The following is a 16,377-nucleotide window of genomic DNA, read 5'->3' as shown; positions in this document are numbered from 1 at the left end:
TTTTTCAGACTAATGTAGCTCCATGAGGCTGCTCTGACTCTGTCTTGTCAGCTGGTAACAAGTAAGAAGAATGTAAAATTGCCTGTGGCATTAGGATCACCTAACAGACAGTAGCAAACCATTCAGGTTTTTTGGTGATAGTTACTTGTTTATAATAATTTTGTTATTAAAGTTTACTATTATCCAGATAATTATTAGCTATTACAGTTTTAAGACAGCAATTACCTCCAGAAGTTATTATTCATTATGTCAGCAGTTATTATTGGTGCCACCCTTACTGGTAGCAATATTTATGCCAGGAAATAAAGGCTTGTCTTTGTCAGTGAACATTGGGATTAAAATGATCTGAAAGATTATGTATTGATATCTATGGGTTCAAGTCTCTAAAACTCTCTTAATGTTTATTTTTCACCACGTTAATGAATGGGGTGAAGTTGAACTTGATGAAGTCGTGGTAGATATATCGAGTATGTGAAAATTCTTGAAATTGTGTATTTTACCAAACTGAGCATGGTTTCAGTTGTCCATTTTACTGACAGTGGAAGGAAATTTCTGTTGTTAGAAAAATCTGGAGGGTCCCCTCGTGGTTACAGAGAGGTGCTCTGAAAATGAGGAAGGAAGAAATGCTTGTCATAGGTAGGAAGTATCATCAGCCTGAATTGCTTTGCAGACCTGTAGGGGTTGATTTGTTGCCAATATGTGCAAAATAAACTGCAGGGTTCGGTTTGCAAACACTATTGTGAACCAGACCCTGCAGGGCTTGCCGAGCTCCAGTTACTATTATTGCTGCTAGTGAGGCTTATTATCCTGTCACAGAAGATGTAAGAAAATCCATCTCTCCACTTTAAACACGATAAGCCTTTGTCACCTACAATGCAATTAATGTTAAAAATAGAAGAGCAGCAATGATAAGATTGCGACTTGCAGGCAATGAGCCATTGTCCAAGTACCAGGAGACTTATCTGAAGGGCCAGTCAGCCTACGCGGTTTGCTGTCAGTTTGCTGATTGCCATTTCTCTCCGAGCGTGATGAAATATTCATGTCTTTGCTGTGCTCTCTGCAAGCTGTATTGATTTCTTGTATAAACGCAGCTATATTTAGTCTAGACAAATGGAATGTGAATTGCTGCTGAATAAATAGGATGAAAGTCTGGGGGTTTGCCTGCCCATTTCTCTTGGTCTGTGGCAATTATTTATAATCAAGAATAGATTTTGTAAGATAAAGGTGGTTTTTTACAGTTTAGTGATTAGCGCCCAAACAAAAATAAGCATTTAGACACAGTGATTCTTTTGGGATAGTGAATTAAGAAGGCAAATTATGCTCTGAAGTTTACAATCACAGTTACTAGGATTTAAAAGAAAAAAAAAAAAGCCCAGAAAATTTTGTTTCCAGAATTTTGAGAGGAAAAGAATATGATCTGTAGAACAGATTCAGTGCTTGTTCTCTTCTTTTTATGAAACTTTTTACTAATGGATTTAGTTCAGTTAGAATGCAGTTCTTTCCATTTGCTGCCGTTTCATTGAAGCTTTTGCTACTTCAATTTTACTGCTCCTGCTTGCTAGAGTATTTCTGTTTCCTTTTGGTTTTCTCCTTAAAAACAAATACAGCTGTAGCAGAGCAAAAGGAGAAAATATGCTTAAAACCTTGTTTCCTATTTATTTCCAACAGCATATTTGTTTTCAGTTAATAATCTTATTTTCCTATGGAGATAGGGGAGCAGTAGGAACAGCAGTAAATGTATTTGTGTTCCACTGTCCTCTTGTGGATGGAATCAGAACTGCCGAGTTTTAGCAGAGTTCCTCTGTTGCTATTTATTTTCCTCTTGTGGAAATGTTATTTGCTAGCTTTTTGTTCTTTAGAAACAGATAAAGCTACACTCTGTCTCTTCACTTAATGTGAAAACATGAGCTTTACAAATATTGCAGTTAAAATCAACACACATCTCTCTTGTGCTGCTCTTTAGTTCCTTTGATTTAAATAAGGGGATAGAAAAACGACGGGATTCTTCATTTAGTACTTTAATGCTGGATTAACAAGATATATCATTGCTGCAAAAAAAATGGAGTAATTAAGTATGTTTTCATTTTCTTACAAGCCATATATAGTGTATTATGTCCAGTCAGCTCCAAGCATGGTGACCACTTTTTAAAAAGCCGTATAAAAACTTCTCATTTTGCGTGTCAAATTATTTTCCTATAATTTTATGTGTGTTATTCCTATGTGTTTGCCAGGTATATTTACATACAGTAGCTTTCTAGCATCGGGTAGGTGTTGATATGTAATACCTCGGAATATCTACACACTAGCTTTGGAAAATCTCTTGCAATGCAGTGAGAACTGGAAAGCCTTCATCATGCACTGAAGAAGTGCCCTGAGTATTTATTGTGAAGTGTTAGTAGCTCTAGGAGATCCTCACTAAATATTGCTCTGTTAGGCTGTGACATGGTTTTAGAACTGGGTTGCTTGTTAGTCTGTTTAGCAGAATATTAACCTGGGAGTATTTTTGCAGAGAATGGAAGGCGATAAAATAATTTGTGAAATGTCCAGTTGCTAGTAGGAATGTCTGAAGTTTGCATAGAGTGTGGATTGTGTTAGTGTTTTGTTAGGTGTGCATATTGAACCAGTCTTTAAGTAAAAATGGTCTTTTCCCCAGGAGGAATGATTTCTATTCTCCTTCTCCAGTTATATTTAACATACAGACATTCTGTTGTTTTTCCTCCCACAGTGGATGTAAAGTCGGAGGTTCCCGTGGGATTAGAGCCTATCACACCATTAGACTTACGAACTGATCTCAGGATGATGGTTCCCATGATGGACCCAATTATGCGTGAAAAGCAGCTTCAGCAGGAACTACTTCTGATCCAGCAGCAGCAGCAAATTCAGAAACAACTGCTGATTGCAGAGTTTCAAAAGCAGCATGAAAACCTGACCCGGCAACATCAGGCCCAGCTCCAGGAACACATAAAGGTAGCAACATTTTTCGTTTATCCCTCACTTTATCTGCGAACTGAATATGCTTAGGCAGACATGAAAGGGGAACACACCTGAAAGGTTCCCTGTGACTGATAGATGGTGTTTGAGTGCTTATTTCTTTGTATTGGGGTGATAAAAGCCTTTTGAAGCAAAACTGCTAGCATCAACTATCAAGTTGCTCACAGCAGACCGAAGCAATATTATGAGAATCATCGAGCTCATGAAGCCACCACGTCCACAGAGAATCAAACTACCCATTTTACAAAGCTGGATTTTAAGACAGACCTCAATATGGCTATCTTTTTTATATGCGAAGTTTTAAGTATATCAAAAGACTGCTTTTTGGGGCCGCTCTTTTGAGTTTGTGCCCCCAAATCAAATTGATAGGCAAGTGCATAATATTTGCATTTGTGGAATGGAGGTATACCCTGAAAGTGTAGTGTTTTCACTCTTCTCTGAGCTGCCTCATATAAGGCAGAAAAGGAGATGATAGTAGGATGATGCTATAATGACTTTTGACCAGGAATTTATGTTCTTGCCTTTTTTTTTTCAGTTTTTCTTTGTGATCTGCTTGCCGTTGTGCTACTGTGCTAAGCTTCTGTTCGATGGAGCTGACAGATGCAGTGGAGCACAGCAGCCAGGGTTGAGTGATGCTTTGGCAAAGAACTTTGCGCAGTTTCCGGGCATTTTAGCCAAAAGAGGAAGAACTGAAACCAGAGCAGCAGCTGCTACCTGACATTAGAGTTCATTTCAGTGACAGGCAGTAATGCACTATCTTGCTTAAAATACTGGGGAAAGTTGCTTAGGAGGTGAAAGGGAGAGTGAGCACAAAAGAAAACACTGGTAGTTATTCAAAGGGGTTGTTTTAGCCAGAACTGACCTAGAAAACAGAGTGAACTGCACTTTCTCATGTCTTTTTGTTCTGTGCAAGTTACAACAGGAACTCCTAGCTATTAAGCAACAGCAAGAACTCCTTGAAAAAGAGCAGAAACTGGAGCAGCAGAGACAAGAGCAGGAACTGGAGAGGCATCGCAGGGAACAGCAGCTTCCACCCCTCCGAGGCAAAGAAAGAGGCCGAGAAAGTAAGAGCCAATGTACCATGAATCCTAATAAGAAATTAATCTATTCTAGATTGCCTTCTCCTAGCTGAAATGGATGATGAACCTGAAGCAAGCCAACTACTGTGTGAAATAGGCAACTAGAGAAGTTGAGTCTGTGCTTGTGGAAAGGCTGTGCCACCTTATGCACCCACAGAAGCACATTGCTTCTTTGTGTGCAGGCTTGGTGGACTGTAGGAAAGTACATTTTGATAGACTCGCATATACGCCTCACAGGAATCTAGTTCTTTTTCTTAAAAAAAAAAGGAGAGAATTTGAAAGCCTAAAACTTTGCTTGAGAACTTTCTGAAGAGCTTGTTTCCCAATATAGAAAGGACTACAAAACAGAAAAAAAATCAATTTACTTGCTAATTAAGTAATTTGATAATTGTTTCAAGATTGAAAATATAATGAAAAAAATAGGAATATCTTTGGCTGAGACTTCTGAATACCCTTACTAGTACTTTCTCAGAATATCTTGTGTTTTTTCTTGATGGCGTTTCATAAGACCCAGCCAAGAGTTACTTCTGATTCATAAAAGGTTCTGAGACAAATTACAAAGGATACTGTTGGAATTTGGTGTTCACTAGAGGGAGACAGACACAAATAATTCTCATTAGTGAAGACAGTTTAAAAATCAGGTTGAAGAACATTGTGAAGGTATTCAAAATGAAGCTGCCACAGGTAGATAATGTTACTTGAACTTCTGAATGACCACAAGAATTAACTGACAAAGACTGAAGCATAAAAGAACTGTACGTTACACTCCTGTCTTTTTTCTTGGGTGGAAAAATGTTTCAATGCAACAGTTGTAGGTCTACCATATTGTACACTTCAGAAAGGTGCTTAAGAGGTCCATGGTGCTTCCACTACTTTGGTGAATGAAAAGTATCGCCACTCCATTGACCCAGCAGTGGGAGGGTGGCTGAACTTGGAGGAGAAAAGGTTCCTGTAAGTTATATGAAATATCAGTGTAAACAGTTGGACTTTATTAGTGCTCCTTGCGAAGGAGGAGCAGTGATGTGAACTCAGCGGTTCCCTTCTCAGTTTGACTTACTGGGTGGTTGTTCAGTATGCAGAAGCCAGCCAAGCAGCACCTGTGGCCCCCCAGGGCTCAGCCCCAGTATTTGCTGATGATGATCTACTTCATGAGTAGAGGAGAGAAGAAAGGTGCAAGGAGGGGAGTTAGAGTTGAAGCTGATGGGTAATAGAGGTATTTTATGGAACTGGATCACAAGAGGTTATGCTCACCAGCTAGCTTTGCCATGTCAGGATTGGGTAACCAAATACTTTGACTGTTAGTATGCCTTAGTGCTGCTACTCTCAAAGAAATGTTTTCTTCTTCCCTTTTTTATCACTGTTTGTGGAAAACAGAAAGAATATTTTCTTTTTCTTCTTTCACTGAAGAGTATTATGGCTGTGAGTAGAGAAGCATATCCCATGCTGGAAGTAAGAATCGGAGGTTTATTCCTGACCTTGACATGCCCTACTTCTTGCATACTGTATTAAGCTAGCCACCAAGAGAGGTCAAAATGCACTGTGTCTTTCTGTAGTTTTTGTGATGTAAGGGTAGATTTCTCAACTAAGACTCTGATTTCAGGCTGTGGACGGTCTCTCAGACATCACAGATCCCAGCTTTTAAGTGACTTGAATAAAAAGGCTTACTGCTGGCTCTTTCTGCTGTGTTCTGCTCGTAACTAAGGGAGTGTTTAGAGAGTAGTTTCGCTTTGCTGGTACTATCCCGTTACCGAAAGAGAAAAGCGTTCTTCACCACAAACTCAAAGTGAACTTTTGTAAACTATCTTTTTAGTTCTATCCTTGGTTTTGTATTTGGGAGTTATTAGGAAATAATTTAAATTCTTTAGATACATCTGGCTCTGGATAAATGACCTCATCTACCATTGAAATATTCCGTATGACTTCACTGGATTTCTGGATTATGGCCAACTTCAGTCTTCTGCAGACAAATTTTGAATGTTATCTCACTTTGACTGATTTCCACCAATATTTCTTGTAGTTTACAGCACTTCCAGCAGCAAGAGTCTTTTTTGTGTTTTGGTTTCTTCTTTAAAAATGTTAATGTTTTAGGTAAAGATAAGATTTATTTAATACTGTATGTCTTAGGGGCAGTGGCCAGTACAGAAGTGAAGCAGAAACTTCAAGAGTTCCTGTTGAGTAAATCGGCAACAAAAGACTCTCCAGCAAATGGGAAGAATCATTCCGTGAGCCGCCACCCCAAGCTCTGGTACACGTATGTTCAGTATTAAGCCTGGTATTAAGTATTCAGTATTAAGTCAAGGTATCTCCTAAAACTCGCCAGAATGCTTCTCCAACAGGGATATTGGGAATCTGCCTACAGGATGAGATAGAAGTTCAACCAAGAAATTAGCAGAAAGCCAGAGCTGTAATATATCTGTGGTTGAACTGAAGAGTACTCAGTGGTCAGTGATGAGACCTATATAAAGAACAAAAAAATTATATGAAGCTTTTATTTCAACTGCTTCATCTCTTGATGTTGTCACAAATATTACAACCATATCGGTCATTTTTCCAAGTACCTTCAATCTTTGCAGTTAGAGCAACTTTATGTTTGATGTACTTGGGTTTTGAATCAATCACAAAACTTGTTTCTTCTGCAAGAGACACATCTTTGCAATGAAGTTACTTGAATGGTGTAAGTCAGTCACAAGGATTTTGAGAAGGGTAGCAGTCATTTAACTTCTCTTACTCTCGTGGATTTTAGTATCTGAAACTGCATATACGTATCATGCCTTGGCCTTGGTAAAAATCTGCTTAGACCATTGAAACAAGTGATTTTGTTCACTCCTGTAATGCGCCTATTAAGATTTTGAGAGTTTATGGGTTTTAGTTTTTTAAATCTTTTTTTTTTTTCTTTTTAATTCCTTTTCACTTCCTGATTACAACAGACATGTAAATCAGTTCAACAAAATGAGCTCTGGCTCCATTTCTTGAAGAGTTAAATATTATGCCCAAATGACCTTCAGTAGTACAAACAGAAATGCATATCATATGCTAGATTTCCGTCTAGTAATTGTTCTTTTTAAAAAGAATTACTGAAGGCCTGCCCTTGAAGTTCCCATTCTGAGCTAATCAGAGCATTGTGGTAACATGAGGTAATATATAGTTACTAGTTACTTTTTTTTTCCAGATAATGTATAAAATTCTCTTGAGTATGTAAAATTTCTGGGCTAATAATCTGAGTTTAGTTCAGAGTCTTCAGATGAGTGAGAACGAGGAGCTCTGCAGAGGAAGGTCTTTTGCTACACTAGGGATATAGTACTGCCTGTTGTGGTGGTTCCTCTCTTTGATGGAGATGTATTATTGATTAACCACACTACATTGAAAAGACAGGGAGAGACACTAAAAGGCTACGTAAAATTATGTTTAGATACACACAAAGTTTGAAAGCTTCCCTTCGTTCTCACTCTCTCCCCCTCTAATAGGAAAATCTACCAAAAAACCCCAAAACTGTCTCAAGGCCAAGTGATGCAATTTTTTTGCAATTTGCAGTTTCCATTTTCGGAAAGAGCTGCCCACATTGCTTCTTTCATCCAGCAGTTGTCAGGGAGCCCTCTTCAGCTCGGAGCCTCTCTGCTGACGTGAGGGCTGCGTGCTGCAGAGGGATGTTCTCACAAAATTTACAAACTGAACTTAAATGCAGGGTTTTATCTGCTTTGTCCACTGAGTAGTTTGCATTTTTTTTCCAACAGATAATAATAACTCAGTATTTCTGATTAGTTTTATACAAGCCTCTGTGCTTTGAAAATCCCCCACGTTTTGATAGGCTGGATCAAGGTGCATCCATTTGTATATGATAAACAAGATTTAAATGGCTTTTGCTGTGCCTCAGATGGTTCATATTAAAATGCAATGATCTAAAATTGTCAGATCTCCAAACTGGTGACAGATCCTGTCTGTAGGTCAACATGACTCTTATCCTATGTGACTTGTGTAATGAGAGCAAAAAGTGCATTCTTAGGAAGCCCGAGGAGTTCCGTAACTTACTGTAAAAGTGAAATTGGTTACATGAGCCTGTGGTTTGTGCACACTTAGACAAACAGGAACATAAACACAGCTGAGATGTGTACAGCATGTGTAGATAGTTACTGCTGGTCACCTCAGTGACTGCTAATTTGTGACCTCTGTGTCTGCTGCAGGGCTGCCCACCACACCTCACTGGATCAAAGCTCTCCACCCCTGAGTGGGGCCTCACCACCCTACAAATACACGTTACCAGGAACGCAGGATGCCAAGGATGATTTTCCACTTCGTAAAACAGGTGAGTTAACATAGTTTATTGAAGCCCTTCACCCAGCAATTCTCCCACCCTTTCTTTTAACTAGACTGTCCTTTGGAAAGACGTATATTATAACCCACAAAGCCTGTTCAGGATGATACTGTGGGTAAGTTCAAAGATCCCAACTGCATCTTTACAAGGTCAGACTGACCACATGGTATCATGAGTCAATATTTCCCTATGCTGACAGCTACGAGAAGCTTCAGTCCTGGTAAGTTTAGTTTCTAAACAGACCATCATTCCACAACTCTTTCATGGCACTATTTTCTTTGTCTCGGTATTAGTTCTGGATTTAATAGCTCTCTCTCTTTTGCATGGCAGATCTAGCATCTGTCTTCAGAGGGTGTGCTGCCTTTAAACTATGTTTTTCAGGGCATTTTGAGGGGAATTCATAGAAGGAGGAGGAATTGGTTTAATACTATATTTTGTGTCATAGCTTGTCAAAGTTTGTATGCATGTGTGCATACACATACACGCATTTATTTTTTCTTTTTTACACATAGAAATGTGTAATATTGTACAAGAAAATGTTCATTTGAACATTTCAGAATGTTACGGAGAGCTGAACCCTTTGTCTTGACAGCAGGTGAACCGTAGACTTGACTTTTTCTGCACCAAAAGAAAGCTAGAAGGATAGTGGAGAAGTCCATATGGCTGTTGCCTCAGGTCCTTGGTGCAGTGACCGGTATCCAGGAATGCAGGGAAACACCAAGAGGAGGGGGGAAAAAAAGGAAAAGAAAACATTAGATTGCTTATTGCATGAGTCTGCTGTTGAGTGATATAGTTACATTCAGAGAGAAAGTCTGATCCCCTACTGTGCTAACAGCCTTTGAGTGTGATTTAGCCATCGGGAGGTTGAAAACTAACTGCTAAACTGGTACTGACTTGAAAAGAAGTGGCATTTGGAACCAGCATACATTCAGAAAGAATGTCCAGCCTGCGTCTTATATTTTGGGGCAGACTCTCTAAGCTCATATTATATCCCCAATAAAAAATCCTTTTATTTTCAAAGGAATAAAAGCATGAAAAGTAGAATGCTAATTTATTCTAGCTGAATTACTCTTTGTACAATATGGTGGCAATATAACAAGATTCTATAAAATCTCATTCAGGCTGTTCAGCCACAATAAGCCCTTATGCGGTTCTCTGCTTAATACCACTGTGCAACATATATTTTCTGTGCCAATAGAATATATATTTTCATTTCTTAAATGAAAGAATACACTCTACATCTTCTAAATGCTGTGAATTCATCTGCATGTTTTTGAAATGCAAGTTTTAATTTTTCTTCCATGTTTACATATATTAAATGTTGTGACTGATATTTATGATGTGTGAGACTGTTGATCTGTAAAACAAAACATTTTCAAACATTGTAACAGTAAAGTTCTCGTGCAGCTGCTAATACTGTTATATCTCTGTGGGGGTTTCAAAATATTCCTTAATTCAATTCCCATTGTCTGCATAAGAGGACTATAATATAATTAAAGCCAGATGTTTTCTATATGTTATTCCAAATATTTGGGCGTGCAATGCATCAGTTCCAAAATTGAACAAAGGACGTGATGTCTCTCTGAAAAGATATCTACAGAAGAAATGGACAAACGCTAATATAATCCTTAACATAACTGTTCCTGGGGTTTGATATTTGCATAGTGATTCTGATAAACAAATATAAATGAAGTGTACAGCACGTTGCATGTTAACAAGGGACATCCATGAAAAGAGCAACTGTTAAGTACCCTGGTTACACATCTAATCTCTCTGTATACTAGAGTTGTTTAATTCCAGCCTTGAGCAACATCCCTACAAAGGTTCCAATGATTGTTCATCAGGTTGAGAGTCAAAGCAACAGGAACTAGATCGACACAAGTAAAATGACCCTAAACTGATCGGGGTGGTTAGAGGGCCATCCTTCAGGCACAGGGGACATTGTGGAGCCTGTGTCTTCCTCGTGGGACCTTACTAGACAAAGGTGTCCCATGAACACTCATGTATATGGACAGGCTGTAAGCCTGCAGAAATCTGACCTTTGCCATGAGGGGTGAACCTCTTTTCCTTCCCTTTAGGCTATGAATGCTTATTGCCACTGGCTCCTGGTAAACCCTTTGCGGTGCTGAACCTGCATGGAGTCAACAATTCATATGAATGCAAACCTCACATTCTTTTCAGCCTTCAGAAAGGCATACCTGCTGTGGGTTTGAAGTGCAGCTTTGTTTTGCTCCTCGATTTTATTTTCCAGATTCATAATATAAAACAAAAATGTCTCTCTCTCCTCCAATCTTAATGTCCTTGGAAGATAATTCTGATAACTAAGATAAGATTTAGTTGGAAGCAAAGCTGAATGATTCTCATCTGACACCCTAATGTATTTTTCAGTGCTAAGGGAGCACCAAGTGTCACATAGGCATTGTAAATCATGAGTTTTTCTTGCTCACTTTCTTGTTCGGTTACCTATTTAACCTTTGCTTATGAGTCTTAAAGTGGAGTCTCCTTATTAATCTTTTAAAAATTAATTCAGAGGGACTATGGCAAAGAGAAAAATATTCTGTGCAACTTTTATTTTTCTACTATCTAGAATGATGGGATATATAGGTAACTAGGGAAACACTTCACAGTTTTGTTTCTTTTATGTTTACAGTTAGGTACTCGAGTTAACATGCTGGTGCAGTGACTGTGGTTACTCAGTAACTCTCTTATACATGTGGATTATTCCTTTCAGTATAAGATGCAGCAGAACTTGTCAGCAGTAGGCTTCGCATAGCTTAGCTGCATGGAGAATTGGGACTGTCCTAGGGGCTAGAGGCCAGGGTGTGCAGCTTTTTGCACAGCTGTATTCAGATGCTTTGTGTTGACAGACTTTCAAAAGAGCAGAGCAAGGGGAGCTATTGCTTCATTGGACAGATAAACATACTGTAAGGAGAAGCTACACATCTGTAACTGAAAATAGAATTCAGCCGAAATAGCAGAAGATCAGATTTTAAAAATGCCCCAAACTTTCACCATGGATACCAGTAATAACGTGAGTTTTCTGCAAAGCACCCAAAAGCCCAAGCAGCACATGGCTCATTAACTTTCAATGAGACTAATACATCTAAATTACCCAGAGAAGTTTGAAAATTCCTATCCATTACTGAATACTTTTGAAATTCATACTGACTGTTGTAAGAGCTCTGATGGGAGCTGTGCACTTTTGAAAACGTGATCATTCAATATGGAGTGGTTTTGGTTTCTGATCTCCGTATCTCTCTGTCTATCTATCGAGGAAAATACTATCTGCTTGATGAGGTTGCTGTAAAACTAACCAAAACGTAGTGAAACACATGGGTTTGATAGTATAGATGTTCTTTTCAAAGAAAGAGGGTTTTTTTTGTTTGTTACCTTGTCAAAATAAATGCAGAAATTCTGTCTGTAACATTTGCATTTTCTTCCATCTCTGTCATTTTCTGTGTGCAAGTGTTGATGTGAGCTAGCAGAAGCCAATAAATTCCACTAAAGGTTAGCTCTTTAACCAAAGCTGCATGCTTTTTAAAAATGCTGCTACCAATGGAATTTCTGCATTTTGCCTCATGTTCTAGCTTTTGTTGGAAGAAATTTCTGGGGACATGGGCATATCAAGTATAAAGTGCTTTTTCTTTCCTGAGTTTAGCACGATCTTGGAAGAATGGGAATGTCAATCAATATTTCTATTTATTTTGGTTTTATTCCAGTTGAATCTTTCCTTGCTGATGGAATTGTAAGCTTACAACTTACATTTTGCTTACAGATCTGAAGATCATTCACAGTAGTACTATTTGAGATGACGCTTGTAGCTTGCTTTCCAAAAAACGGAAGCATGCTCCATGGAAATATAGTATTTTTAAATAGAAAATAGTACAAGATTTTTTTCTTGGGAAGGGGGGAAATTCTGTAATTTCATACAGGAAAAAGAAAAGGGGAGATGAAGGTTTGTTTAATATTGTGATGAAAGAGAGGAAGAACGCTGCGCTGCAGAGTCAGGAAGATTACTTTGTATAAACCATATTAAGTTAACCTGATTAGGCAGTGGAATAACAGCATAGCTCTTGTGTAATGAGAATGAAAGATTCCTGAATGAGAACTCAACAGATGTAATATTTTTTAAAAAGAAATTAATTAGAATATTTCCTTACCATTATTCTTCCTGCACTTAGTGACTCGGTAATTTATTGAAGCAGTTGAAATCGAGAAGAATAACATTTTGTGTGTGAAAGTTTTTCTCTCCTTTCCTTTCCTGCCTCCAAATTCCATTTCTGTTTGCATTTTCTAGGATAACACTCTCCTGTGAAGTAACTATATGAAAAAGCTGTGTTTCTTCAGGTCTTCAGTTAAAAAAAATAATAGGCATAGAGGATCACAAACCCTCAATTACCGTGTCTGCCAAAGTGAAGAAATCAAGCTCAGCAGAGAAAAGCTTTATTTTTCTCTTGAGTTTATGAGCGAGCGCAGTAAATGGGGGAGACACTTTGTTTATCAAAGTAGGAAAACAAGGCAAACATGACATGATTTACCTTGTTTTATCCCATTTTTTCAGGGATGCTAAGAATTCCTGTGTCCCCAAGTCCTTGTTTTCCTGGGATAATTAACAGCCTTGACAAATATGGGCTAGGTGATTTGCTCAAAGGAAATCACCAGTGCTTGTCACAGAGTAGGAAAAGGGAAAAAAAAAAAAAGTGATACTCTGATTCTCAGCCTTTCTTTTTCTTGATTTCTCTTCCCATTAATCATCAGACTTTTTTTTTGGCCTTCATAAATTCACTGTCAATAACTTGAAAGGGTATAATAAGTAAGAAGTTTTAGAAAGAGAAGAAACTTTCACTTGTAATTGAAGAGTGAATCTGAAATAAACTGTTGCTAATAGCTTCTTCTGGATTCATGTAAGGAACAGACCAAAACCATCATTCGGCCCCTGGAAGCCAGGAGCTCTAAGGAAATGTAATATCATTGTAGCTACTGTGCTGGGCTGCAGGTCCGTCACGGTGCTGGGGCTGAGGTGGGATGTCCTGTCACTTCAGTTTGAGTTAGAGGGAAATTTTTCTTGAGATAGCTTAAAACTAAATAAAAATGTATGCTAGGGTAGGCTTAATGACACTGTTAGAAAAGAACTTGAGTAGATATGTCTTGGTATCGTGAAAGCTGCCAAGGCTTGTACCAGGATTCAACAGGAGTCATCACCAAGATGATTTTTATAAAGGCTATCGTAAGCTTCCCATCATTGCAAGATTGTTCCTCTAAAATATTTTATTTAACACTTACCTTTAATTGCAGGAAGTGAAGGAATCACATGTGGGTGATGCTCACTCAATTTCAGGATGACCTGGGTAAAGATTTTTCCCTGCGTTTCTGTTTTAGCACAATCCCGCTATCTATAAATACATCTTATTCTGTCTTGCCAGTAATTACTCTGTTCTGCTAGATACTGAACCCTCTTGATGGCTAGACTAATTATACAATCTTGATCTAAATACTATTCTAGTTCTCCTTTTACTGTCCAATGCCCGTAGCCAAATTGAATTACAAAGGCCAGCTTCATGTGGTTACATAAAGGTTTTCTCACACAAACTGTGTATGTTTTCAAGAATGTTTTATAAATTAGCATTGACAAGTAGCTTGCATAGCTTTTTGATAAGAAAATAATCATATATTAGACAGCTTTTAGACTTTTTAACCTAAAGAAAACAGCCTAAATAAGGAGCTGGGAGCAGTTCTAAAATCTAAAGCATTTTAGGAGCACAGTGTCTACTGAAAATGAAGTGGAATGGTTTTAATGGTCATTTCAAAGTCTGTTCCCTCTGGATAAATAAGTTACAAAATATTGCATATAAAATCTGAGGCTCTTTGAAGTCAGTGGGAACTGTTTGATGAAATCCCTGAAAGTGGGAATAGTATTTTTCCTCTGCTGTCTGTACCTAGGGCAGGGACAGTCGAAAACTTGTAAGAAAAGCAAACAAGAACATCTACAAGATGTCAAAAAGAGAGAAACAGACAGAGAAGTGAAAAGTGGAAATCACATGGTATCAGATCATCCAAAATAGAAGACGTTGGTTAGTAAAGATTGCACTTCTCCAAACTCCTGCAAAACATAGTCTCGCTGAAAATTCTGTTCAAACCCACAACTCTAATTAAGGGTTTCAGCTGCCAAATAACATGTTCTGGCTAAAGCCATGTAAGTATTAGAGAGCCATTCATGAGCAGCGGCATAAGCTTTGTACTTTGCTTTTGATTTTCTCATGGGAAAGCAATATAAATGAGAGTGATACCTCCCTGTTGGCTTTAACTGTTAGAAATGCAAAGCATGCTGAAATTGTACATAATTCTCTTCCAAAGGAAAGGAAATAGCATTTCAATGGTTTTCCTCAGTGTCTCATTGAGTTATGGTGGTGCACAATTATTCCTGTTAAATTACTCTACCAGATGGAAGGTTACATTGTATATTTAGCTAATTAAGTTGTAGCAGATTGGAATTATATCCCAGAGCATAAAGACTCTAAAAGTAAACTTGTTTTAATTCAGTTTTGTTGTGAAGGTCCAGCATCAATGTTTAATTAACACTTTAAACAGGTGAGTTTTTTTCTCTTCACTTCACTTCACATGAAGAGATCCTTTCCCAAAGTCAGCCTTGCCTACAGAAGTTAGACAAACATGTTTTGAAATTCCAAACATATCTTCATTTGTCTTCAGTGGAGCTGAAGTGCCTCCCTACTCTTGAGCTGAATTTGGCCCATCGTTCTCATCTCCTAGGAAAGCAAGATATATACTGCATTTTAGCTGCTTTTGTTTTATTGGCATCTTGTACTCTGTGTTGCCTTTGGACAACTCTAAAGAGTGCACTTAGCAATCTAAACCTGCCCAGCCTTCATCTACTGATGACGATGTTGCATTAAACTAGGAGAAAAAGAGGTGGTATTTCATCATGGATTTTGAAGATTGATGAAATATTAGGTTAAAATTTTTTGCCTGCCATCAATAGATTATCATTGCTGGGTATTTTCCTAGATTGAAATCTGTGGGATTTAATCCCCCTGTTAATAAATTCCTTCTTTTATAGGGCTTGGGGAAAAACATAATAATGTAGATAATTATTCTATAAAAAATAAGTCTTGTATCTAGGGGTCAAATTGTGACCCTGCAAAAGCCTCAACTTTTGAGGCTAGGGGATTGTCTCTGGCGCTTCTTCACCAAACAACATCTATTTTCTAGTGCAAAATTAGTGATTCAATGGATGTTGGAGGAGGATTTAGGCCGAAGAGTACTATTTACTATGTTTGCAGAAAGTATGGTATTATATTCTCAGTACATCTTCCCATCTACACTGGTGTATATGGTCAGAAGTGAGGGTGACAAAAAACAGTGGAGACGTAACCAGAAGGACTGATATTTGTGAAACTTGGCTGAAACTCTTCAAATTAGAGATGCCCTCTCTTAAAAGACTCATTTCACCGTCTGCTTTTTCCTTTATACCTCCTGAGAACTCAGATGCAATTTGGTTCCTATAAGTGCTATGAAAGAGCAAGAAAATTACAGAATTTAAAGAGATACATGGAAGATGAGAATTAGTTGTATATCTTTGTTCTCGTATTCTGTGTTTCAGGACAGCATAGTGTTATTTGCTTATTAATCCCCTATTTATTATTGCAAAAGAATATTAGTTTACAAGGAAGAAGATTAAGATGAACTTGACATAACCATAGTATGACATGGTTTCAGGAGACTTGACATCAGTGGGGACTCAAGAAACTCAATGAAACCATAAACTCATTGAAATCACTATGTAGCCCGGTCGGTGCAAATGTGAGGAGATGCTGTTTCTGTGGTAAGGAATAGAAGTCGTTAAGAATTCTATCAAGAGATTTGTTCTTTTGCCTCACAGATTACTTGCAGAACAGATATCAGCAGGAAATACATGGTATTGATCAGCGTTTCATGGAAAATATAAAGTTCTGTGACTCTGGCTAAATGCAAGCAGTGCAC

General features: G+C 38.1%; 1 protein-coding gene across 17 annotated transcripts in view; it reads left to right on the top strand.

Annotated features, from left to right (window-relative positions):
• The window catches only part of HDAC9 (histone deacetylase 9), a 420,133-nt gene that overhangs the window by 204,796 nt on the left and 198,960 nt on the right, over window positions 1-16,377 (top strand). For 11 of the 17 annotated variants that reach the window (XM_069860332.1, XM_069860330.1, XM_069860333.1 and 8 more), the window contains 4 exons: window positions 2,726-2,967; window positions 3,905-4,055; window positions 6,195-6,321; window positions 8,249-8,370. In XM_069860332.1, coding sequence (XP_069716433.1) covers window positions 2,726-2,967; window positions 3,905-4,055; window positions 6,195-6,321; window positions 8,249-8,370 — 642 coding nt within the window. The remainder of the gene's footprint in view (window positions 1-2,725; window positions 2,968-3,904; window positions 4,056-6,194; window positions 6,322-8,248; window positions 8,371-16,377) is intronic. The other 6 variants (XM_069860322.1, XM_069860335.1, XM_069860320.1 and 3 more) reach the window with 3 other exon arrangements.

This window comes from Phaenicophaeus curvirostris, chromosome 6 (assembly GCF_032191515.1).
Source record: "Phaenicophaeus curvirostris isolate KB17595 chromosome 6, BPBGC_Pcur_1.0, whole genome shotgun sequence".
NCBI classification, from domain to species: domain Eukaryota; kingdom Metazoa; phylum Chordata; class Aves; order Cuculiformes; family Cuculidae; genus Phaenicophaeus; species Phaenicophaeus curvirostris.
Note: the sequence above shows the minus strand (reverse complement) of the source record. Positions and strands in the feature narration are given on the sequence as shown.